The sequence below is a fragment of the Eleutherodactylus coqui genome, chromosome 4 (genome assembly GCF_035609145.1).
Source record: "Eleutherodactylus coqui strain aEleCoq1 chromosome 4, aEleCoq1.hap1, whole genome shotgun sequence".
Lineage (NCBI taxonomy): Eukaryota > Metazoa > Chordata > Amphibia > Anura > Eleutherodactylidae > Eleutherodactylus > Eleutherodactylus coqui.
In genome coordinates, this window is record NC_089840.1 from 140,836,547 (window position 1) to 140,862,827 (window position 26,281).

The 26,281-nt window shown below is 44.4% G+C and overlaps 1 protein-coding gene and 1 non-coding gene across 7 annotated transcripts in view; one reads left to right on the forward strand and one right to left on the reverse strand.

Annotated features, from left to right (window-relative positions):
* Window positions 1-26,281, forward strand: part of LOC136625752 (complement component receptor 1-like protein) — a 108,133-nt gene that overhangs the window by 40,099 nt on the left and 41,753 nt on the right. For all 6 annotated transcript variants that reach the window (XM_066600219.1, XM_066600218.1, XM_066600215.1 and 3 more), the window contains exons 5-8: window positions 334-433; window positions 10,485-10,564; window positions 12,497-12,676; window positions 22,037-22,219. In XM_066600219.1, coding sequence (XP_066456316.1) covers window positions 334-433; window positions 10,485-10,564; window positions 12,497-12,676; window positions 22,037-22,219 — 543 coding nt within the window. The remainder of the gene's footprint in view (window positions 1-333; window positions 434-10,484; window positions 10,565-12,496; window positions 12,677-22,036; window positions 22,220-26,281) is intronic.
* Window positions 4,878-4,984, reverse strand: LOC136626812 (U6 spliceosomal RNA). Its single transcript, XR_010792666.1, has one exon. It is a non-coding gene; the product is annotated as a U6 spliceosomal RNA (small nuclear RNA).

Consider the following 26,281-nt stretch of genomic DNA (forward strand, 5'->3'; position numbering starts at 1 on the left):
CCCTGCATCTTCCTCCTCTCATTTGCCCTGAATTCGCCTGTATGGTGTCAGGATTTCGTTTTTCTGTTGTCCGCGGCAGAGGAGCTCTTTCCCTTGCGGCCTCACTCCTTCATGCCTAAGCAACGCCCCCCAAGGGGCATGATTTTAACTTGACATTAATTTTGTGGCAGAAGTTATAGATGAACTGGGATTTTAGCCTTTTAGGAATATCTGTCACCAAGCTGTTCTTTTGGACCATTCGTTATTGAATTGCGATAAATTATGTTCTGCACTATATGTTTGTCATTTTCTTTCATTAATTTACACTATAGTTTTTTTCCCTTTTGCTTCCAGTCAGACCTTGCCCGCATCCTGGAGAGCCGGTAAATGGAGAAATTGATGAGGCAAAAGACTTTTTGTTTGGTTCCCAAGTGACCTATAAGTGTAATGATGGGTGAGTTTAAAATGCTTGAATTTGGATAAAGTGTGGTGTGGTGCATCTGTATGATGCTAGTCTTCACACAGATGCTGCATTTTGCCCTAAACATTATAAAAACTTATTTATCAAAACTAAGAAAAAAAACTGCCTTTGTTGCCCCAATTAAACTAATCAGAGAGCAGCTTTCTGTCCTAAACTGCTCTGGTAAAATCAAAGCTGCTGTTTTCTTTTAGGTTGTCTTGACAAAGGTCCCCATAGAAGTCAATGGTGGATTGTGCAAATGCACGCACAATACTCGATGAGATGTGATATGCTGCGTAATTCTGCTGGAAAAAGAACACATCTAGAACTCATTTGACTAATTAGCTATTTCAAATTAGCATTCTTGGCCAATTCAAAAAGTACAGTAACCTACACCAATGAGTTCGCACAAAAACATCGGTCATTCTGCGCGCTAAATGCCGTGCTCATGCGCGTGCAAAAACGTGTACGCTCGTGTGAGGGAGGCCTTACACTTGATCCTCCTAGAGATACAAACTAATGCAGGATGTTTGTGCGCACGAACCCCTCTGCTAGCCGGTCACTTCCCTATGTGAACAGCAGAGTACAATCCCCTCCACAGACTTGCACAGGATGTGCTGCTCACTGAGGGGGTAGATAAGATTGTGTTTACCAGCAGTGGTTCAATATTTCTGCCCCACAGAGCCCCGCTGCAGTACAATAATCTGTCTGCTTACATATCTCTCTGCTTGCCGAAGAGCGATGAGAAGTTACATCTAAGCTCTCAATAGTAGTGCAGGATAGAGAATAGCATTTGGCATATGATCCAAATACCAACATTAACCTTTTCCTGCACTAGCTCTTTTTTTTTTTTCCCTTTTTTCCTTATTTTCTCTTCCTCCGCAGATTCAAACAGCAACAACTTTTTATCTTTCTTGTTGTTGAGCTACATGAGGGCTTGTGTTTGGTGAGACAAGCTGTATTCTTCAATTGTATCATTTAACGTACTATGTAATGTACTGGAAAACTCCTAAAAATTTATTGTGGGGAGAAATAAGAAAAAGAAATGCAGCGGTGTAATTTTTGGTAAGCGTTTTTGAGTTTGCGGCATTCATGATTACAGCGATACCAAATATATATAGTTAAAAGGTTGGTTAGGACAGGGCCTCTGTGGGTAGAGCCAGATTGATTGCAGCCGGTACCACAAGTGGAAAAGCCTACAGGAATTGTTTACGTAGTTGCTAGAGTGTGCATGTAGACAAAGTGCTGGTGGTGGGTGACATCCTGTCCTGAGGTACATCCATGGAGAGCTGATGCAAGGAGAGATTCTAGTCCTTCCCCTCTCACGGGGAGAGCACTGATGGCTGCTCCCTAGCCTGCTCGATACATAAACACACTGCATGTGCCGTACATACAAGATGCACATCATGTCATATAGGGCGTTTGTATTTCGTACCTCCCAAAGGTCACATGTGGGCCTTAAAACCAGGGAATAAAATGCAGCCTATTGAGATCAAGAAAGCCGAAATAAGGGGTAGGCAAGAATAAAACTTTTCAAAAACCTTGTGAATATATTTAATTTCTCGTCTGTATCATTGGTGGACTTAGCAAAGACCTTGGGTATAGCTTCTGCTACTAGGAGGCGACACTAAACAGAAGTGTTAACTCCTCCTACTAGTTATACATCCCTGCAAGCAACATGCTAGCTCAGTTTTTAGCTTAGTGTTTTAGGAGGCAGACTGTCTCTCCTACAGACACAATTTTTTTCACCTTTTATTTTTTACTTCAATTTTTCTGGAAGACCAGGGATAACGGGGAGGCAGAACTCTCCCTGTTTAGCCGCCGAGGTTGGCGAACAGAATGGAGCTGACCTTCTGTTGTCTGCCCGGTCCCTCAGATGATAAGGAGGCACATTCAGGCCCTAACCTGGATGTGACCCGCCAGCCATAAAGCCCCCCCTGTCTTATAGTCCGGCATCCCCTCCCTTCCTAAAGGCAGGCGATGGTAGGGAGAAGCTCTGCTGGAGCTGGGAAGCCACCCTACCTCGGTCAAAAGGTAAGTGTGGTTTTATTTTGTTAGTCCGCCGCCATGCGGACCGAACTGGGTGCCCCCATGTGTCGTGTGCTTATTTTGTGGCTTGTATTGGTGGTGCCGCCTGCAGCTGGTAGTGTTCCGCCATGTAGCTGGTGTGGTGCCGCTTATGTCTGCCATGCGGCTTCTGGTCGTACTGCCATGCAGCTAACAGTAGGTGCCGCCCGCGGCTTGTGTTGTGGAGTCGCGGACATTCCTGCCCCATTTGTACTATGCCGTCTGGTTTGCCGCCCCTCGGCGGGTGGAATGAGCCGCTATGCGGCTCAGGTGTTTGGGCGGCTGCACGGGGGAATGGTCCGCCGCGCTCCCTTCCTGCTATTCAACTCCTTGGTACTGCATAATGTCACCGCGCAGACATTTGACTTTGCGCCGCGTGGCATTGTGCACCCAATTCCTTCCCCGCCGCACTGCTTTTGCCCACTTGTGCCTCTCACTGCATGGGTTGGCACCATATTCAAACGGTCGCGTGACTGGCCTCGGCGTGGCCGCGTGACTGGCCTCGGCATGGCCGCGTGACTGGCCTCGGCGTGGCCATTCGTATTTCCTGCCACACGGCCTCGTGTCGCGGCACAATTAGGTGTCTTTGTCGCTGCGTGTTCATGGTTTTTAGCTGCTGCGCGGGCTTATGCTTTTGCTGCACTGATACGATTCTGCCGCCATGCGGCCATTTGATTTCAGGCACACGGCTATGTCTCATAACCGCTGCGCGGCCTCTGTTTTTAGACGCTGCATAGTTGGCATCATCCTCTGCAGCGCCTCTGGGGCATGTGTCCTGTGTACGTCGCCCCAAGACAAGATAGGCCGGCGTATGACCCATATGTGTTTGCTGGTTGGCTTGGAGTGCAGGGGTGCCAGGTGTGTTTTCGGTGTTATGCCGCTGAACAGCTTACGTAGCTAGCCACGTACAGCTTGTGCTTATGACCGCCATAGGCTGGTGTATATTGCTGTGGTGTGGCCCGTTGCGCCGGCATGCAACGGTTGTTCATGGCTATGCTGATCACTCCATATGCGCCTAGCACCTCCCAACCCAGACTTCTCCCATCTAGGGTTGCTGAGACCTGTAGTACCTTCCATACGGACAGAGTGCTCGCAATGGGAGTCTCAAGTCATTGCTTCCCATGTCTGCTCCAGACCAGGTTGAGGCTTGCCTATCGGTAGTTCCCCTGTTGCCCCTCCTGCAGTTCCCTGCAGCCAGCCGTACCGCGGTGTTGGAGCCCAGGATGACACGCAGACATGGAGCCGGCCAGAGCCACACACTGTGCGCATCTCACTACAGTACGAGATTGCATCCAGCAGGGAACATCTCGTTTTATGGACAAAGTGTGCAAACTCTTGTCAGTGTTATTCCGGGCTTGCTGAGACCTGTGGTAACTTCCATATTGGAAAGAGTACTTTGCACAGGGATTCTCTAGACTCCTCGCCCCTAATTTCCGCTCCGGAACGGGTTGAGCCTTGCCTATCGGTAACTCCCCTGTTGCCCCTACTACAGTGCCCTGCAGCCAGACGTACTGCAGGGTCCATGTCCAGAATGGCACACGGACGGGCCGGCCAGAGCCACAAACCAAGTGTTCTCTCGCTACGGTATGAGATTGCATTCAGCAGAGAAGATCTCGTCTTACAGAGAACAGTATGCGATCTCTTGTCAGTACTCGCACATGGATTCTCTGGACTCGTCGCTCCTCAAGTCTGCTCCGCACCATGGTGAGCCTCGCCCGTTGGTAGCTCCTCTGCTGCCCTCCTGCATTTCCCTGCAGCCAGGTGTACTGCAGTGACACGCAGACAGGGGCAGCCAGAGCCACATGCTATGTGCGCTCTCGCTACACTGAGATTTACATCCAGCCGGAGAATATCTCATTTTACGGACAACAGGTTCAAGCTGATTGTCGGTAGTACTCCAGGCTTGCTGAGACCTGTTGTACCTTCCATGGCTGAAGGAGCACATGCACTGCTCCGGACTGGGTTGAGCTTTCCCCTCAGTAGCTCCCTGTTGCTCCTCCTGCAGTTCCCTGCATGCAGCCTTCTGCAGTGTCCGAGGCCAGGATGACCCGCAAACAGGGACCGGCTAGAACCACGTACGGTGTGTGGTCTCGGTACGACACGAGATTTACATCCACACAGAGTAAGTCGTCCTATGAACAATATTGTCGAACTGCCTGTTAGCTTTTCTCTGGCTTTGCTGAGACCTGAGGTACCTTCCAGATGAAAAGAGTACTATCACAGGAATTCTGCGAACCTCTGCTCTGCAGCAGGTGAGCTTGCGCTCCGGACCTTTTCTTAAAGGCTACTTCCCTGGGATGAGCACCTGCAGTTCCCTGCAGGCAACTTTAAAGCAATCTCCGAGTTCAGGATAGCCACATATTTTTTTTTTTTAAATATGGAACGCTTCACGAATTTGCGTGTCATCCTTGCGCAGGGGCCATGCTAATCTTCTCTGTATCGTTCCAATTTTAGTATATGTGCTGCGGAAGCGAGCACGATAGCCACATACTTGTGCGCTCCCACCACAGACGAGAGTGACGGCCAGTCAGAGCATCACCTCTTCCACACAGCCCAGTCCTGTTTACATATTGTGGTGATTCTGTGTCACAACTCTGACAGGAACTGGGGGGCTATAGATACATGTTTGGGCCCCCCCTCGGGTCAGCTCTTTGTCATGCCAATCCACTGTGAGTCCACTCCCTTTCGGGGGTCTCGGAACTACAAGGCATCTTGTGCTTTCTAGAAACGCTGACTGTTAGTTCTATCAGCCATGTTCTACAGATGTGGATAGCTCAGGTCGTTTGGACTACAGGAGACAGGTCAACTGCTGACCCTGAAAGGTGCAGAATAGGTCACGTTTTTTCCTATATTATGGATGGAGAGATGGTGGGCATAAAGAAGGGAGTATTCTGTATTTCAGAGCAGTCTCTAATTTCAGATCAGGTGTAGGGCAAAACTAGTTCATCCTATTCCCTTGTGAGATGAATCATATAGGGGAGTTAACACGTTCAGCGGAGTTAAGGCAGACGGACCCAGAAGCTGCGATCCTCCTGCATTGTTCTCCCTCGAAAATATTGCTTGCAGGAGACTGTGAAAAAAGTCTATACCTGTACTGTCTGAAATTCTTAGGTTTTGTCCCTCTCTACTGCGGAGAGCCTCGTACTGGTGTACCCTTGCTGTGCAAACCCACCTTTTATTGTACTTAGTGGATTCACTCGGTTGCAATGAATCCCAGTATAGGGCCAGCCCTAGTTGACTATCCAGTCAGTTGCCATTCCAAAAGGCTAAACGTTTTTGGAAGCTCATGGTGTCATGCAGAAAGTGGATGCTGTGGGCATTGTCTCAGGATCACGGGGCCGAAGGATCTCGTGGGGCCTCGTGTGTTATGGAGTCCTAAACTTCCACTCACGACCTGAAAGTGGCGAGTTCAATCCCTGCATGGTTCAGGTAGCACCCAGCTTGCTGGGGGGGGGGGGGGGTTGTAAATTACCTGAAAGTGCTGTGCTATGCAAGCCCTTTTTACTCTACAGCTAATCAGACAGCCGATGTCATGGACGGGGATTGTCAGGATACGCAGCATCAAGGTTATGCTCCGCTTCAGTTATGCATGATTTCTGACCTGGGATTCCTGGGTGTCAGTCATCTGCGTATACGACGTCTTCAATATAATCGAACTAGGAAGCCGCAAGCTTTACAGCCTTGGTTAACATGGGGAATTGCAACGAGTTGTTTCTTCATTGGCGTCTGGAATCGACCCGCGTTCTCTCTCATGGCAGGACGGTGATGATATTCACAGCCTGGAGGTATATGGAAGCTGATGTACAACTAGGTCGACTGTTGGAAGGTCCCCAACTCTCTGAAGTTTTGGCACTGATGGCTCCAGCTTGGTTTTGGATGCCTATTTTGTACCGAAGGTTGTCATCAGGAGACGGTCGTTATCGACTGGTTGTACATTCTCCCACTACCAGTGCTATTGGGATCCACTTTGGTTAAGTATTTGGTAGGCACCTTTCTCAGTAGTGCCTCGTCTCAAGGAACTCTCCGGTTGCAAGTGGGCTTGGTCTGACTACTCAAGAGTACCTCTCTAAGGTAACATTCTTCAAACGCGCCGGCTCGCTGCTCTTAATCCTGGCACTCTGAGTGGATTCCTGTCCTTGCACTGGCTCTACTTCGTGGCAGTACAGGTTGACCGTGCAAGTGAAGTTATATTCTCAGGGCGTGTTACATCTCATATTACTCGGACAGTGGGTGCCTTGTCGAAAGCTCCTTATGAAGAGATTTTTCCACCAGAGGGTAGATGGGACCGTTACTTAGGCCCCTGATGTTCCACGAGCATGCTGGATGTCTAGACCTCTATTAACTCCAGTCACAGTTAGAGTGTATTTGCTTCTTTACACATGTGGCGGCTTATATTGTCCCACCTCCTTGGGTACTGCTCTAGAGCGTCCCAAGGTCTTTGCTGTGTCCCCCAATGGTACAGACGAGAAAACTAGATTTTTGTAAGAATTTACCGTAAAATCTCTCTCCTTGTTCATTGGGGGACACGGCCCCGTCCCTGTCTGGTATTAGGACTGTAACGTATATGTCTCTTGTTTGTAAGGTTCTTAGTGCAGTCGCGCTTGGTGTTGGAATCAGTTACAGTTCCTGAGTATTGTTATTGTCTTATCTTACTGGCTGCTCCTACTGCTTGCATACAAACTGAGCTAGCATGTTAGTGGGAGGAGTTAACACTTTTATGCCTGGTGTCACCTCCTAGTGGCAGAAGCTATACCCAAGGTCTTTGCTGTGTCCCCCAATGAGCAGGAGGAGACAGAGCAAATCTAGTTTTTAAGGTACTGAGTAGGCATATTTCTTATACGCAAGCTGAGAAAAGCATTTTGAGATAAGCTGTTTGTTTTTCACACTTTGTTACCACTTCAGAAATAAACTGGTCATTTTCTTTTCCCATTGAGTTTGATGGGTTTTCAAAAGACTGAATGCTTTGTTTGCTTTTTGTTCCAGTCTGCATTTTTGTTTTTTTCTTTTTTTTTTTTAACTAAATGCTTTCAGCTTGCTTTACCTACCATCAAGGCCAGAGGTACTGCTATTTTTTTATTTGTGTTCTCCAGCGGGAGGGGGGTTCACTCTATATCTTTAACGAAGAGGCAGGACTGACTCTTGCTAGTAGCATCAACGGCGGTTGTGCAGTCCATTAGGGATCGTCCTAAGGCTTTTGTTTAAGCTGCAAAGCTACTAATACCCCCTTAGCCCCGTGTTGCTTTGGGCCCCCAATTGGGGAACCCATCTGTGCAATCTGACACGCTACGGGATGGATACTATATAGGAGGGTGACGTCATTTATTCGTCTCCAGTTCTATATTCCCTTACACACAACTTTTCCTCTCAATTTACAATACATATTCGATTGATATTTAATTCAGTCTGTCAGCCTCATCTAGGCTCCCGTATCTCCTAAAGATCTGCCATATTAGCGGTGAAACTCGTAGAGCTAGAGGAGCAACACAATTATTTGGCAGAGTTAGCAATGGACACTATGAGCTAGAGGAGCTGCAACAAGTTGGCAGCGTTAGTAATCGAAATGATCCGATCAGTACTATATTCTCGGTGTCTCCATAGGTAGGCACCTTGAGTCTATCAGGGTTCTCACCTCTCTATCCGAGCTGAGAGCTGTCGCTCTCCCCTTTATGTGTGTCTGAGGTTTTTTGTATTTTGTCTGTCTTGTCGCTGGAGTGTTGCATTTTTCCTATTATGTCTGGAGCCCCCACCCCAGCTGTCTAGCCCTAGTGTGTGTGTTTTTAGCAAGTTCTAATAAAGAGTATCAATAGTGATCTATTGTCTAATCTGTGAAGGGCTTTCAGCTTGCTTTAGTTCAGTTTTGCTTCAGATTTTTTGAAAACCCATTGAAATGAATGGGGAAAAAGTACTGATCAGTTTATTTCAGTTTTATATCAGTTTCTCTCCTCCAAAACCTGAGCGAGAGACGGAAACACTGAACTTACCTGAACGCAGGTGTAGATTCACCCATAGATCTATTTTCTAAGGCATGGTCAGATTTCTTTTTCATGAGCTATGGATATAATCTAATAGAATTTCTGACTTTTCCTAAAAAAAAAGTAACTGTTTCATCTTCTCATCGTCAAGAAGCTGTGGAGATTTGAAGTATATTCTCCTCCTCTTAAAGGGGTTGTGCCAAGATTTGGAATATATCTAATATAATAAACTAGGCAAAACTATGACACTTTTCCATTCTAATATCTTGTTCAAAAATGCACCTTTTTATTTGTTTCTTGTGCTCCAGTGATGTCTCTTCCCCGTGAAAATGGCTTATCATTGCTTATGGCACCTCCTTTTGTAGCTCCATGAGAACCGGTGGAGCATGCGCAGCAGTACCTCTATCCAGTCCATGCTGTTCCTCTTCTTCCTCTGCAGTGACAGAGTGCATGCACATTAGTGCCAGTCTCGCTGCCCAGGTCCGTGTGTCTTCAGTTCAGTTATGGCAACCACCACTGCTTGGCAGCGGAGACTTGGTTGCATATGCCTCGAAACAAACTAAAATAGTACATGTTGAAAGTTATTTCATACAGGTTTTCGGCCCGTGTAAAAATAAATAAATTCCTGTGCGAATAGCCAATTTTTCTATAATTGGTCTGTGCTAAATACAAACTGGAAATACACCCATGTCAACACATAGCTGATTTTGTGAGGATCTACAGCTGATTTTTGATGCAGATTCTTACTCTGCGGATCTGCTGCCCCATGTGAACGTGCCGTTAGAGTGCTATTGAATTATGATATTTGTCTTTTTTTTTTTTTTTTTACGGTGTTCAGTGGGCAAAATAAATGTGATAACATTCTTAGGAGCAGTACGATTTCGGCCCCACAAAGTTTTCATATAGATTTCTCATGTTTTGTTATTTTAAAACTTAAAAGAAAGCTTTAAAGAGGTAAAAAAAAACTTTTATATCACTGCATTCATAGACCCCTAACAGCATCTTTTTTTTTTTTCTGTCAATGTGTTTTTGCGGGCTGAGTTCTACTTTATAATGGTACAACTTGTTGATCTACCTGCCATTGTGATCACTTTGTATTCCGGTTTTTGTAAGACCCAATGTCCATGGGCAAATTTTAATTTGTGTAATCCACGAGGGGCACCTGCGACTCAAGCCACCCATAGAGCCGGATGGGCGTCTGCAAATAGAGTAAAACATGCAGATTTGATTTGCAGACCTTTGGGTCCACAAAACAAATTGCGGCATGCTCTATTTTTGGGTGGCTTCCACACTGACTGCTTCCATTAAAGTCAATGGAAGCTGTCCGATGCATGGCACACTTGCAGCTACCACTGCGAACGTGTTGCGGATCTGGGGAAAGCAGTAGATTGGGAAAAAAAACAAAAAACTGTACTGTCCATGGCCGACGGCGAGCCATAAGCACCACGCACAGTACAACTAAGTCCCTCCGGAAGTGGAGGGATCTGTGCGGATGCCGCTGCCGGGGAACGCAGGTAAGCAGGGCTCACTGGCCGTGGCAGTGTTGGAGTCTGTGCAGAATTCACTGCAGAGGATCAGCGCGTGCCATGGACATGAGGCCTAAGGCAGATGGCAAATTTTGCCCATTTTCGCCATGTGTTTTCTTTCCTTAACGTACCCTGTGTGGGTTAAATGATGTACTAAGTCCTGTCTCTGGGTCACTACAAACGCAGCAATACCACATGTGATAGGTTAAATTGGACTGAGAATTCGGCCAGACGAAAAGTACCTTAAGGCCCCACTAGAGAATTACATCTGAAAAGAGACTCCATGTAAGATCAGAACAAAATACAATAGTTTCCTCATTCTGTAGAATAGTTCTTTATTTTATATAAAATATAAAGCTCTATTATTTAGCCTCATTTAATTGCTACTTCACTGGATGTAAAGATCTTACTGAAGGCAGTGTCACTCTTGTTACAGAAACTGACAGTCCTCATGTGCCTTATTTGTTTTTATATCTTTAGTTATCACTTGGTGGGCAGAAGACCTTATAGAGATTGCCAAGCAGATGGAACATGGAGTAATCAGGTCCCTCAATGTGAAGGTAATCTGTAGTGAAATGAATGGGCCCTCCTTATTCTGCTATTATATGAAGTGTTGAAGACCTTGTCACAGCTTCTCCGAATACACTGCTGGTTTTATTGAAGCTTTTGTCTGCTGTAGAAAAACCTTTTCCGCCTGCCGTGTTTTGAGCATGTGGCTGCGTAAGGGACCTTTTTTACACACGCGGAATAATTCCTCGAGCAGCAGCAGAATTAATGCAACCAAATCCACAGGGTTAACTGCAGATTTTTATGCAGAATTGCAGGCTGCGTATCTAATTTCAGCGCTCCCCTCACCTTGGAATACTTTGTCCTGGCAGCGCCCCCTGTCGCCCAGCAGCTGCTACTGAGCGCCACTGGTCAGATGATGTCACTGCCACATCACCTGATACGCAGCACTCGCTAGCAGGTAATGGGGGCGCTGCCAGCGTTGTGCTCTTGATACTGACAGCACAAAGTATTCCGAGGTCAGGAGAGTGCTGTAGATTCTGTAGATCCGCTGTGGATCCGTAACTGATTACTAGTCAATATCCACACCAATAGTGCAGATTTTGAAGTGTTTTTTTGATGCGGAAATGCTGCGGATTTTGTCATGGAATTTTCCGCTACGTGTGAACATGTCATAAGGGTATGTTCACAGAGCGGAATCATAAGTGGCATTTTTCAAATGTATTCGGTCTATAAAGACCGCGGCAGAAATTGGCAGCTAAGCCACGAATTTCTGGCATTGATTCACACGCAGATTGAGACTTGTGAATTGGCAAAATCCACATGCAGAATTTCCGCGGCAATTCCATGCTGATCCACGTTAGACGTGACATGTCACTTCATAGCGCAGAATCGCGTTGGAAATTCCCTACACTGACTTTGCCCATTAACGGCTAAATCCGCTGTAGAAACTTGCAGCCAAGCCACAGATATCTACCACGTTTTTCAGAATCGTAATTCTTGCAGAAAAATGTGTGTCTGATTCCGCTGTATGAGCATGGCCCTAGAGCTTGGCTTACAAATATTGATTTGGAGCATAGCCCTAGGGCTCACAAAGAGCTTGGCTTACAAATACTGATTTGATTTTCATCTGGGGGATGAGAAAACTAAAGGAAAGGCAGTTTGTTCTTTGGCCCCCAAGGTATCCACTCTCAATGTTTTAATGAGTTTTGGTATCACAACTTATGGAATTACATCATTTTTAGCAGATTTGCCTGCTGGTCATCCCTGATGTATAGGCTGCACATTTGCCATTACCTGTGTAGCAGGAAACATACTTGTGTTTGATGATGGCTCCTTCTGTCAGGCCATAGGAAATAAATTGCTTAAAGGGGTTGTCCCGCGAAAGCAAGTGGGGGTATACACTTCTGTATGGCCATATTAATGCACTTTGTAATATACATCGTGCATTAATTATGAGCCATACAGAAGTTATTCACTTACCTGCTCCGTTGCTGGCGTCCCCGTCTCCATGGTGCCGTCTAATTTCAGCGTCTAATCTCCCGATTAGACGCGCTTGCGCAGTCCGGTCTTCTCCGTTCTCTTGGGTCTCGGCACGAGCGGAGTTCTGACTCTGCCCCTTCTACGCGTCATCACGTAGCTCCGCCCCGTCACGTGTGCCGATTCCAGCCAATCAGGAGGCTGGAATCGGCAATGGAACGCACAGAGCCCACGGTGCACCATGGGAGAAGACCTGCGGTCCACCGTGGGTGAAGATCCCGGCGGCCATCTTCGCAAGGTAAGTAAGAAGTCACCGGAGCGTGGGGATTCGGGTAAGTACTATCCGGTTGTTTTTTAAAACCCCTGCATCGGGTTTGTCTCGCGCCGAATGGGGGGGCTATTGAAAAAAATAAAAACCCGTTTCGGCGCGGGACAACCCCTTTAAGATTTCAGTCCAATAGCTGCTGAGAAGGATTCTTACACACCTTTTATTCTTTTGTTTACAGTTACTATCTGCGCTGCACCAGAACAACCAGCTAATGGAGCGTATGACCCAGTGAAGGATGAATACAATTACTTAGATGCTGTGAGCTTTAGGTGCAATAAAGACTTTCATGTGATTGGTGTATCTACTGTATCATGCACTAGTAATGGATCGTGGAGCGCTGACTCCCCAACTTGTAAAGGTCGGAATTCCATTTTCTGCCATATTTCCTTTCAGTTATCAAAGAAAAACTGCTTCTTGTGCCTTAAAATTGTTTAGAGTATGTTCACACCAAGAGGAATTGTTGTAGATTTTCTACAGCGGGGAGATCCGGATCAAAATAATACAAAACCACACCTTTAGTGTGTATATTGACGCAGGTGAGCAGCAGAATTCAGCCCTTCAATTGAAAAGATGAAATCTTGTGCAGATCCATGTCAAAATCTGCACCAAATAGTCACCACCAAAACCTATAGCAAAAAATCTGCTACATGTGAATGTCTCCTTAAGTGTATCAATTTAACAGAAATTGTTTGTCTTTTGTTGGCTTACAATTTTTGCTACATTTTGAAATTGATACTGTGATTGCTGTCAAATGCTTATCTGTAAAGCAAAGCAGATGCTTTTGTGTCACAGGAAATATAATAGATGGTCATTGGGTGCTCCAGAAATGTCATGTCACATTAGTACATCTATATATATAAAATTGAATGTATGTCTGTGTGTCTGTTTGTCCTTTATGCGCTACTACACCATTCATCCGATCGCCATGAAACTTTGGGAAGTTGTTGAGCACACTCCTGGGAAGATTATAGGCATAGTACATTTATGCTACGATAAATGGCGCGCGCGTGCATGCGTCGTCGACAGTTACGCCCCCTCCCACGTAGATCGTTCGATTTCCATCACTGCCACTAATTTTCTCACTTCCCGATGTTGTAGAAACATGAAATTTGGCAGGAGCATTGATTATGTCATAAATAGGAAAAGGTAATGGGTCCCATCTCGATTATTCAATTGTAAGCGCCAAAGAATTAGCGTCCAAATTTTACGTACGGAATCTAATTCTCTCACTTCCTGATATATATAAATAAATGTATGTCTGTCTGTCCTTTATGCATTACTGCACCATTCATCTAATTGCCATGAGACTTTGGGAAGTTGCTGAGTACACTCCTGGGAAGATTACTGGCATAGTACAACTATCCTACGATAGGTGGGGTGTGTGCGATCATCGCCGACAGTTATGCCCCCCAGACAAAGATCGTTTGATTTCCATCTCAAGCACGAAAGCAAAAGGCATTACGAGCAATGGGGTGAGTGTTCAACCAGAAAATGATGCACCGCCGAACGTTTCGCAAGACAATTGCTGGATATTGAGAATGCTGAGGTAAAATGAAAGCTGTGCTGTGATTGGTTGCTATTTCTTATACTGCTGAGGTAACATGAAAGCTGTGCTGTGATTGGTGGCTGCTTCTTATACTACTGAGGTTGCATGAAAGCTGTGCTGCGATTCGTTGTTATATATTATACCACTGAGGTAACATGAAAGCTGCGCTGTGATTGGTTGCTATATATAATACCGCAAAGGTAAAATGAATGCTGCGCTGTGATTGGCTGCTATTTTTTATAGTGCTGAGGAAGAATAAAAGTTGCGCTGTGATTGGTTATTTCTCTTACTGTTGAGGTAACATGAAAGCTGCGCTGTGATTGGTTGTTATATTTTATACTGCTAAGGTAACATGAAAGCTGCGCTGTGATTGGGTGTTATATATTATACCACTGAGGTAACATGAAAGCTGCGCTGTGATTGGTTGTTATCTAGATATATAAAAACGAATGAATGTATGTCTGTCTTCGCAGCAACGCGCGACGGGTAAGCTAGTTATTATATAAATCTTTATATTTTTTGTTTTTTGAATTTGGCTGGTAAATTGTAAGTATTGGAAGCCAGCTATCAGGCCCTCCTTCAGATCAAGATCCTTGCACAAGGAGAGAGAAATATCCTCCAGTTCATCCGGGTTACAGGTTATCTAACCTTTCTTTGAACAAAATTAAAATCCACTCCAACATCCATAAAAGCAGCACCGCCTGCACATTGCACACTATTGGCAAAAGCAAAACAAAAAATGAATTCCTGCACTCACTGGGTTCCTCATGATGAGTCTGGAGTAAAGTTTAAACAACGGGCACTTATTTGAAGGAGGGTCTGATTTCTGAGGCGCTGTCCTCCTTTTAACGACTTGTCCTGCAAATTTTAGATGCTCGGATGTTCTTCATCTTTGCAACTGTAGCATATAACCCGCCACCCATTTTAACAGCATACCACCAATCAAATCTTAGAATGAAGGTCACGTGCCTAATGTCATTGGGAAATGCACACATGTAATGAATATTCATTAGCCAACAATTACCTTGTCAATGGATTCTTCATGACATGAAGTTTGCGTTAAATAGATGGCGAGCACATGAAAAGTCTAACAGATGCAGCAGTTCATGCAAACTGCTGAAAGCACCTCATCAGCCAACTTAACATACAAATAACTTAGAGGGGTTTTCTCAAAAGTTAAAATTGCCTCACAGCCACTCTGTACTTCCTGGTTGCTACTGAGCAGGACATGTGACTGCTGCAGCCAATCATTGGCTATAAAAGGCCATTGCTGTGGCCATTAATTGACGGCACCAGTCACATGCCCTGGTGAGCAGCAACCGGGAAGCACAGATTGATTGATTGTGAAGCAATTTTAAGTAATTGGAAAACCCCTTTAACCCCTTCCCTCCCCATGACGTACCGGCACGTCATGGAAGGCGGGTACTTCCCGCAACATGACGTACCCGTACGTCATCGGGATAGCGCGAGATCATGACTGACCTTGCGCTATCCCGCAGCGGGAGCAGGCTGTCAGTCATAGCCGGTGTCCCGCTGCAACAGCGGGGGGACATCAGAGATGCGCGCCCCCCCCCCCCCCCCGCGCTGTTAACCCCTTCCCTGCCGCGAACTAAGTAGATTGCGGCAGGGAAAGAGTTCACAGAGGGAGCGCGCTACCGGCGTCCTGTGCTGCCATAGCCTATGATCGCTGTATAAGGCATGGCAGAGCAGTAGCTTTGCCATGCCTTATCACAACGATCATAGGTAAAGTGTTGTAAGTCCCTTAGAGTCCCTAAAGTAAAAGAAAGATTTTAAAAAATGTAAAAAAAACCCTTTTTTTTGTGCTTTTTAAAATATTAGCATAAAAAAGGTAAAACCCCACATATTTGGTATTGACGCGTCCGTAACGACGTGCACAAAAAGTTGAACACTCTTTATTTTGTACGGCAAAAAGCGTAAAAAAAACCAAAACGCTAAAAAACAGAGGCAAAATGCTAATTTTCAGCGTTTTGCCTCCCAAAAAATGCAATAAAAGGGATCAAAAAAACCGTACATTCCACAAAATGGTACCAATAAAAACTACAACTCGTGTCGCAAAAAATAAGCCCTCATAGAGCTCCGTACATAGAAAAATAAAAAAGTTACAGGACTTTGAATACAGCTATAGAGAAAAAAAAATTTCCCCCCCAAAAAAGGGGGGCAGCTAAAAGCATGCAGTGGAATTCGTGCGTGCAAGTGCACATGAGACCTAAGTTCCATCATAAATTTAAAACTATCGGGAATAAGGAGACAGCCTAGCAGTTACAAAGAATGAAACCTTATATTATTTCTCATATTTAAGCAGTCAGGAAACATATGTTCAAAATAAATATCCAACTGACTTCCCTATCGAGGCAAGAATTCATATCACCCCCTCGTGGGAACGTAATGATTCTCTATAGTCCTGTTATTTTAAAAGCGTTAATGTGTTAATATTGTTTTGTTTTTTTTTGCGTTTGACAATGTCGTTTAGATGTAAACTGTGATTTATTTATTTTTAATTCTCTAGAAGTACATCCCATTTACAATTTGCAGCATGTAGTACATAATCTATTTTAAACTACGAACGACCACTTGTCTGTATGTATGTGTGAGCATGCTTCTCATGCTCCGCCCCTGCTGATGTCATTGCTCCGCTCCCTGGTGACATCATCGAAGGTCCCTGACAGAAGAGCAACACAGTTAGGGCTCTTGGAAGGGGAGGACAAAAATAGCACACTGAGAATACAACTATGCCGTTATCTCAGAGACAACTCAGCAGTCCTGGCAGAACACACTGACCTACCACCACCACAGAGATCCAGTGGGCTGAAGGACCTGTGGTGGTGATACTGCTGTGGGAGGAACCAAGGTGTGCGTGCGTGTGTGCGCGTGCGTGCGAGAGATGTGTGGGCTGTAGCAGAGCTGTGTGGCGCATTGCGCCACCAGAAACACTGGTACTATAATTTCCTATAACTCAGCAGTCCTGAAAGAACACATTGACCTACCACAGAGATCCAGTGGGCTGAAGGACCTGTGGTGATGTCACAGCTATGGGAGGAGCCAAGGTGTGTTTGTCTTTTGTGGTAATCAAGCTACTGTGAGTGTTATGTGCCATCAGAAACACTGCTACTATAATTATTAGTGTGTGTATGTATGTATGTATGTATATATATATGTATGTATGTATATGTATGTATGTATATGTATGTATGTATATGTATGTATGTATGTATGTATATGTATGTATGTATGTATATGTATGTATGTATATGTATGTATGTATGTATATGTATGTATGTATGTATATATATATGTGTATATATATATATATATATATAATAAAAAAATATGGTGTATGTGTATATATATAAAAAATATGGTGTATGTGTATATATATAAAAAATATGGTGTATGTATATGTGTGCCACCATAACTCATGAATGCCTGGTACATATATAACTCATCCAATGGGGACAAATTTGGGGATAGATAAAGACAGACCTACTACGCCTAGGGTGGAGGGGGGGAATATGGAATTGCACTTGAGCAGATGGTTTTTATCTCACATTCTTATCTAATACAGGTTACCACCTCCTCATCATACACTAATCTATTACACAGACGACCACCTCCTCAAATACTAATATATTACACAGACCTCTTGCTCCTCAGATAATATCTTGCACAGACAACCTCCTCCTCTGCTCCAACTACCACACAGCTTCCCACCAGCACTAAGCCACTATGTACCACACAGAAATGAGCCCAGCACCCACTCTTATGAAAGCTGTCCAAAAGGAAATCTGTGTTGCCCATAGCAACCAATCACAACGCAGCTTTCATTTTACCTCAGCAGTATAACAAGTGAAAGCTGAGTTGTGATTGGTTGCTATTGGCAACAAAAATTACAGGGGAAGTCAGTGAGTTTTGGATTTTTAATTACGCCAGTATTACACAGACCTCCTGCTCCTCAGATAATATCTTACACAGACAGCTTCCTCCTCCTCAAATACTAATATTACACACATAACCTCCTCATTTACTAATATATTACACAGATGACCATACATTTATGTCCTGCAGCGTCAGGGTTTGTATGAAGAGAGATCGCGTGGTGATCTCCCTTCATACGACGCGGGCGCCAGCTGTTTCTTACAGCTGACACCTGGTGGCAACAGCTCCAATAAGCTGGGAGACATGCGGGTGTCATGGCAGCAAGGGGCCTTCTGAAGGGCCCCAGTGCTGTCTTGACTGCCTGCCCGATTTACAGTATGATGTAATGCTATGGCATTACATCATACTGCAGGAGCAATCAAAGCATTGCAAATTGTTGTTCCCCTTGGGACTAAAAAAATAAGAACAATAAAGTTTTACTAATTATTTTAATAAAAACAAAAATACATATGAGGCTCAGCCAGTGGGTGAACTTCTTCATAGGCTTTCTGTTTAAGTTTTGCAGTGTAGTATAAGATTGATATAAGATGATCTTATTCAAGTTCCCTTGTAGGCCAAAAGGGAATTGGGTGCATTGGGTTTTTGGCTGGATGAGAGAATTATTATGTGGTTTGGGGGGGGTACGGACTCTCTCTAAGGAGAATACAAGGTAGGCATAATGAGACTTCTAGGCCATATATTGCTCCCCTGTGAAAATTGGTGTGCAAATGAAAGATGTTACAATGTGTCTGTAATGCCACCAATTGGACAGTAGCTTTTCTATTTTACAAAATTCACAGAGGAGTATTGCATGGCCTACAAGTCTCCTCATGCCTACTTGGTGCTCTCCTCCAGATAAAAACCGTACCCCTCCCCACCAAAGCATCTGATGAAGCATGTACACAAAAGAGCAGAGACCCGGTATAATTGCCATTTAAAGAACAGAAAAAAAATAACCAAATTAGGTTGGAGAGTAAATCTGTAATTTAGTCAACTAATAAGATTGTGAGTTTTAATGTCTGTAAATTGATGATAGTTCAGGGATCGGGTTGCCTTGACGATCTCTGGAGTAGATTCCTCCGATATTGCCATCTGCTATAAATCCTTGGACCATATCCAGTCATATGTTTAGTGTATCAAAGATGGTCGTACATTTATATCCTCACTCTCTTGTCTTTGTGATTTGAAGTTACCTTTCAATATAACCCCTTATATTTAGATTGTGTGGCAATGAGACCTCCTCCTTGCTTTAAAGCCGGACTCTCACTAGTGTATTCTGTCAGCGTGCAGGCCAAGAGATATACGCGAGCCATGCGCAGTGACATTGCATACTGGCTGCGTGCTGCCCATAGCCAGGTACTATCTTGGCATGTATGCGGGTGTAATTCGTGCCAAGACACAGCTGTGAGTTTTCATGCGCTCATATTTTGGGGAAGTCTTGTGAGCTGCAACATGGCCACCTATGGCAGACACAAGACCTGCATGCAGAATACGCTGTACTGATGCGCTCATGTGAGCCTGGCCTAAGTTTTTGTCCAGTTTCTCTAACAAAAAGCTCTAGTGGAAGTGCAGTGGATTTTCCGTCCAAAATCTGCATCATTTCCACTAAAGACAGAGTCAAAATCTGCTGCGGCCTCTAGGGAGTGCAGCACCGCTGGTCAAGTGATGTGGAAGTGATCTATGGAGCTGCGCTCATTAGAGGCCGCTGAATGCCCAGTGATGGAAGCAGTGAGAGTGCAAAGACTTCGAAGGTGAGAGGGAGCGTGGTATCTTCTGAAGGCGGCTGCGGATTTTTGGTCAAAATCCACACTGAAGGCTTTTTTTTTTTTTTGCGGGATGAGTTGTATTTTTCAATGGTAGTATGTAATGTACCATCTAATGTACTGAAAAACTTTCAAAAAATTCTAAGTGGAGTGAAATGGAAAATAACAAAATTCTGCCATTTTGGGTGCATCTTGTTTCTGCTTTGTACATACAACAACAAAAATGACCTGATAACTTCATTCTCTGGTTCAGTACGATTTACTACAATCCCATATTTTATAGTTTTGGGTTTTTTTTGTTTCATTTTCCTTTTACTGTACGGCCTATTTTTTTTTTTTTCAAGGAGATTTAACATTTTAAAATTATTTTCTGCTGCCATCTTCTGACATAACTTTTTTTTTTCTTCCTATTTTCCTTCGACATAGTTTTGCAAGGGCTCATTTTTCGCAAGATGTCCTGTAGTTTCTATTACGACTTTTGATCACTTTTTCATGGAGATGGGGTGACCAAAAAAAGCACAATTCCGGCATTCTTTGTATATTCTTTCTGATTATGTTCACTGTGTGGGGTAAATAATGCCTTACTTTGATAGATTGGATTTTTACGGATGCAGCAATACCAAATATGTTTTTGTTTAATTAGATTCTTTTATTATAAATATGCCGAGGAGGGTGGGGAGGACTGTTATTACCTCTTTGGTTTTTTTTTTAAATAATTAGTAAAACTTTTTTTAACTTCTATTCACTTATCGCTCCTGCAGTATGATGTGATGCCATAGCATTAAGGGCTCATGTCCACGGGGAAAATATGATTTAGGATCTGCAGCGGATTACCTGCACGCGGATCCGCACCCCATAGGGATGCATTGACCACCCGCGGGTACATAAATACCCGCGGATCGTCAATAAAAGGGATTTTTAAAAAAATGGAGCATGAAAAAAGCTGGACCATGCTCCATTTTCGTGCGGGTCTCCCGCGGGCTTCTATTGAAGCCTATGGAAGCCGTCCGGATCCGCGGGAGACCTAAAATAGGAATTAAAAGCATTTACTCACCCGCAGCGGGCCGGGAAGCTCTTCTCTTCCTCACGGCCGCATCTCCCTTGCTTCGGCTCGGCGGATGTGCCCGGCGCATGCGCGCGGCACGTCGGCGACGTGCCGGCGACGTGCCGCCGGCGTCAGGAATTCATCTGCCGGCCGAAAAAGAAGATCCGGCCGTGAGGAAGAGCAGAGCTTCGCCGCCCGCTACGGATAGGTAAATTCTTATTTATTCGTATTTTCAGCGCTCATGTCCGCGGGGCAGGAGGGACCCGCTGCAGATTCTACATGTAGAATCCGTAGCGGGCCTGATTTTCCCCGTGGACATGAGGCCTTAATCATATTGTGTTTTGACAGGCATTCTAACAAGCCACGCCACAGGAGCTTATTGGAGCTTTTGTGGGCAGGTGTCTACTGTAAGAAACATCCGACACCCGCATTGTATATAGCGAGATCGTCCTACGATCCTCCCTTCATATATACCCCAAACCTGCAGGACGTAACTGTACATCCTATAGCGTTAAGTGGCTAAACATTCGTCCCTGTCTATTGGACTGGAACAGATACTGGTACATCTGATGGCCTGGCTGTAGACAATGGCCTTTTTGATATGTTTAGGATGGAAACTGTCCCATCTGAGGTATATGGGCCGATCAATCTGTTTTCAGTAAAGGGATGTCTGTATTGAGTTGTTTTGAAGTTTTGTGTTAGTGTCCAGATAGTTAGTTTCCATATATATTAGTTCAGGTTTATGACTGGGTGAAATCCATTGAACCTTTCATGAAATGCATGAGTTTCTGTTCCGAGTCAGTCCAGGTGATTACCGTATTTTTCGCTTTATAGGACGCACTTTTCCCCCCTCCAAAGCGGGGATGAGGGGGAAAGTTGCTGCGTCTTATGCCAAAAATGTGTTCTGATCGCCATTTTAGCGCGATAGCGAATTTAACGCGTGAACGCGATTTAGTTAGCGCGATTGCGTGTTAAACTCGTGATCGCACGAACAAATGTGCGACCAGTCTCCTCCACACTGCCGCCCATACATACCTGTGATTGGTCGTGAGCGCCGGCGGGTACTACTGCTGCTCCCCGCCTCCACCAAACGGCTTCCTTCCTTCCTCCTACTTCATAGACGCGCCGCTGTGATATGGAGCGCCGTTTTTTCGGACCTCTGCCCCGTCACCCGGCATTAACCCTGCACTGTCTCTGGGTGAGTTCAATTTTTTTCCCCCCTATTTTCCCGCTCTAAAACGGGGGTGCCTCCTATAGACCAGTGCATCTTATAAAGCGAAAAATACAGTACAATGTGATCTGGGCCCATGCTCCATCAAACCTATAGCGATTCTCCTCAGGTGACCAGCGTTTATTTCCAGAGAAACAGAATAATAATCTACTGTGCTATCTGTTGTATGTGATGGGAATCTCTTCTTCTCCACACTTTAGGTGTTAGCTGTCCGGATCCAGGACCACTGATGAATGGAAGGAGGGAGTCTGGGTTTGTTGGCCCGTACACGTTGAATTCTGCTGTGACATTTCAGTGTAATGACAACTTTATCATGAATGGTTCCCGTTCAATCGTCTGTAATGTGAACAGTCAGTGGGAACCTGAAATCCCCAAATGTCTGAGTAAGTATTCTTCATTGCTTGCAATATACATACCATATGCGCAACCTGTAGTTACACGTAGTCCCAGTAAGTAACACTTTCATCTATTAAAACCTTTTGTGCTGCTCACTCTCAAGTCAGCATAAGGGACTATATAGCTGATTGCCTTGATACAGTACCTCCATTTTTATGTATTTGTGAAGTAGTTTGTCAGAAACTTTCATTGTATGCGTAGCAGCACATACAGAGGACTACGGGAAGTAGTCCTCGATATTAGCTGCAAGTTGGCCCCACTTAACTTTTGCTTCCAGCAACTGATTGACAGCTGTCTGCCCTGGCCTGAGGGATGGGTGGTTGGCTCTAGCCTGCAGCTCATGAATATTGGAGACTGTTTCCTGTAGTTCTCTTTGTATCCATTGCTACTGATATAAAATGTAAGTTTATAACAAACGACTTCACAGATAAATATAGCCAATGCAGTGCTGGAATCAGCATGCCAGTCTTCACCTTGTGCTGCCCTCAGAGTGAGTGGCATAAAAATGGTGATATTCCTTTTTAAAGCAGCTTCTTAATGTGGATATGCTTGCATCTAAGGGACTTTGTTAAAGGAGTTGTGCCAGGATCACAATTTACCCCATCCTGTGTATTGGAGATAGCTTGCTGATCGGTGGGGGTCTGACCATTGAGACCCTCACCAATCCTTAGAAAGAGGGCTCCAGTAAACCCTACCCCCCTCGTCATCCTCATTGCATGCTTAGTGAAACCCTGCAATAAAGGGAAACTAAGCTACATTTATTTTCAGTGGGATATACCAGCGGCAAACACTCGGGCATTTTTGTCAGCCCCATTTAAGTGAATGGAGTGTCAGCCAGCGCTGCATTCATTCTGACGTCAGTGTGGAGGGTGATGTGACCCTGCAGTGACAGACGAAGGGGGACACAGGACAGGCTTTCTTATGATCAGTGAGGATCTTGGCCACCAATCAGCGAATTATCCCTCACCCTGTGGATAGGGGATAACTTGTGATCCTGGTACAACCCCTTTAATGAATTCTATGGCTCACAACTGTTGGTGAATTGTAAGAGACATTTGAGGGTGCTCTGTCGGGAGCTGTCTGAAGAGTAAGGGGTCCTACTGTGTTAATGGTTATGCATTTTTGGGGTAATTATGTTTGACAGTATGACCACATCCATGCATTTCAAACAAAGGTGATCAGGTAAGTGAAACACAAGACTTCCCTCTGTATGAAGATTGGGGTTAATTATTTAGAACTTGTCAGTTTTTTTTCAGGGTTATTCACACAGGCAATCCCGTGTTCTGTCCTCAAAATTAGACACAAAAATAATCAGACAGCACATGGACACTGTGAGCTGTCCTGCCTTCATGGATCTCTTGTTGGAATAAACTATTGATGCAACTTTAAACTTTTTTTTTTTTTTGACACCTGGGCTATCAGTCCATCTGGCAATTATGGTCTCATGTGAAGTCCATTGGGCACACGGGCAGCACATGGACATGAATCACACCTGATGCCTGTCTGAGTAATGCCTTATTATGGCATTTTAAGGAATATTAATGAAATACTAGGAAAAATTGGAAAATTGCATCCTGTCATGAAGTGCATTCAGGTGATAATCAAGGGTAAAGTGCTGTATAGAGGGCTAACCTTATGTGGTTCTGTAATGTACACAACATCAAGAGGCAAGAGAACAAAAGTGTGATCCCCTGCTTTCCCGATCCGCCATATTATTGAGGGATATGTGCGTTATGTCAGTGTGGTGGTATATGGAACTACAATCTTGGATGGCTATTCTGTGTTACTGGCAGGAATCACATTTAATGTTTTGGTGGATCGGCGTACATAATACAGCTTGATTTTGTTTCTATTTCTGCCGGCTTAAATAGCGAGGTATACTTCGTGCTCGGCCAAGTTCAGGTAGTCCTCCTCCCTCTAGAAGAGCTGCTATTCTTTCATTTTTTTTTACATTCTGTTTGTTAAAAAAAATGTAGGTACTTTATTATATTAGGGAATATGATAGCAAATATGTAAAATTGCCTAATTCTTTATACAATTTTTGTCACCAGGCTTGTAATATTTTCTGCTCCTCGATCAAATCGTCATATAAAGTAGCATATGACTAGTTTATAGCAGATAAGTCAGGAAGACTATAGATTTCTTGCCAACAAGGGGAGCAGAACCAGGTACAGAACAGCAGGAACACCTTTACTTTTTAGTGAGGTTTTCCTGTGTTTCTAATGTGAAAGAACCCGTTGGAAAGCATGGGCTTCACATACATGTGATTTGTAGCACTGTTACAGTCCGTGTAAAGCACGCGATTTTGTCACCCATGTGAAACTGACTTAAATCTTTGATTGCATGTATTTTTAGTTTTGCAAATGTCATTGAAAATCAAGATTTTGTCATGGAAATTAAAAAAAAACAAACAAAAAAAAAACTGTATGAACCCTGCAATATCCTTGGTCAGATGTCAACCTAGAACTCCAGCACTGCAAGGCAACAGTGCGAAGGACTGAGCCACCATGCTGCTTCTTTCTTCTCTGGAGGAAGAGAACAAGTTGCTTTTGATTAGATTTGAACCTGGGACCCCAGCATTGCAAGACAGCAGTGCTAGCCACTGAGCCACATTCACTGAAGATCCACCAATTGCATTTTTTTTTTTTTTTTTGCCAGTGCAAAAAATGGAATGGAGAAGGAAAATGAAGAAAGTGATTGAAACTAAAGACCTTATGTTTCAATACATTTCTATGGCTTAGGAGATCAAAATGTTTTCTTTATATTTTGCAATTTCCACAGCTGATTGGAAAACTAAAATGAAAACGCTAGTGTGAACTTAGCCTGGGTTTGTGGGTGTGATTTAGGTGGCGCAGCAGTTTAGACCGGACTTATAAAGTGTGCCTTTTTTTTTCTTTAAAGTCTAATAAAAAGCCACACAGCTACTCTAGCGCTGAGGAGACGTATTTTCAAACTTTCACACCACAGAAAAAGAAGGTATCTGTGCCCAATGAGTGAAGCCGGATTGTCTTCAGCAGTATGAGGGACAATGACAGCTCAGCGATATGTTCAGGACATCCTGCAGCCACGTGTGTTCCTCTCATGCCGGCTTTCAAGAGGCAGCAATATAATGCTCCGCCGCACACAAGGGGGGGGGGGTCACAGGTATGTCCCCACAACATTGTCCCTCTTCTGTGGCTGCCCGGTCACCAAATATATCACCAATAGGCATGTATCAGGCCATTTGGGACACCAACTTCCACAGCCTAAGAGTTTGCTTGATCTAGAGGCTCAGTTAAAAGCAAATGTGGATATTTGCATAATTAGAATAGTGCATCTTAATATGTATTAAATAATTATTGTCCACTTACTAATAACCAGGGTTGCTTTCACACAGCTTTGATAGCTTTTTTTTGAGCAAATTCCCGAGGTGCACTTGCAATTTCATCTCCATATTTGTCAGTAAAACAGGAATGTTAGGGGAGGCCTTCAAATCTCGCTCAGATATTTATCCCATTCTTTTGAATAGGGTCATACACATTTGCGATTGTTTTCCTGTTTGGCACCACGATGCGATGCAGGAAAAAAATGCGTCTTCTTTCTTTTTGCGATATCGCCCATTGTTTATCAATAGAACCAGTGCAGCAACACCGCCCCTAATGAAAGCAATGGAAGGACTCAGCGATCCCCTGCTGCGGTTGTGACAGCAGCGACAGGGATTCCCTTCAGCCCCACAGAGATTTGAGGCCGTTTCCAAATTAAAACGCCTCGCATCCAGGGATTTCACATAGATTGTGAGGGCAGTATCAGACTATGAATCACGGCCCGATCTCACCCTCGCCAGTGTGAAGGAGCCTTAACAGACACATCTTGTGGACTAGTAGTCTTCAAAAGAAACTTCTGCTTTTAAATGTCTTGTGAATGGCATTTTTGCTGTTTGTGTAGGTAATAAAATGACGGATGTATTCCGTTTATCTGGTGGTTCCAGTGTTGCAGGATGGATTTACAGGTCTTCAGCAAATTTTGTAGTTTTCACAACGATTTTCCAAAAAACTAAAAAGGTAACTGTT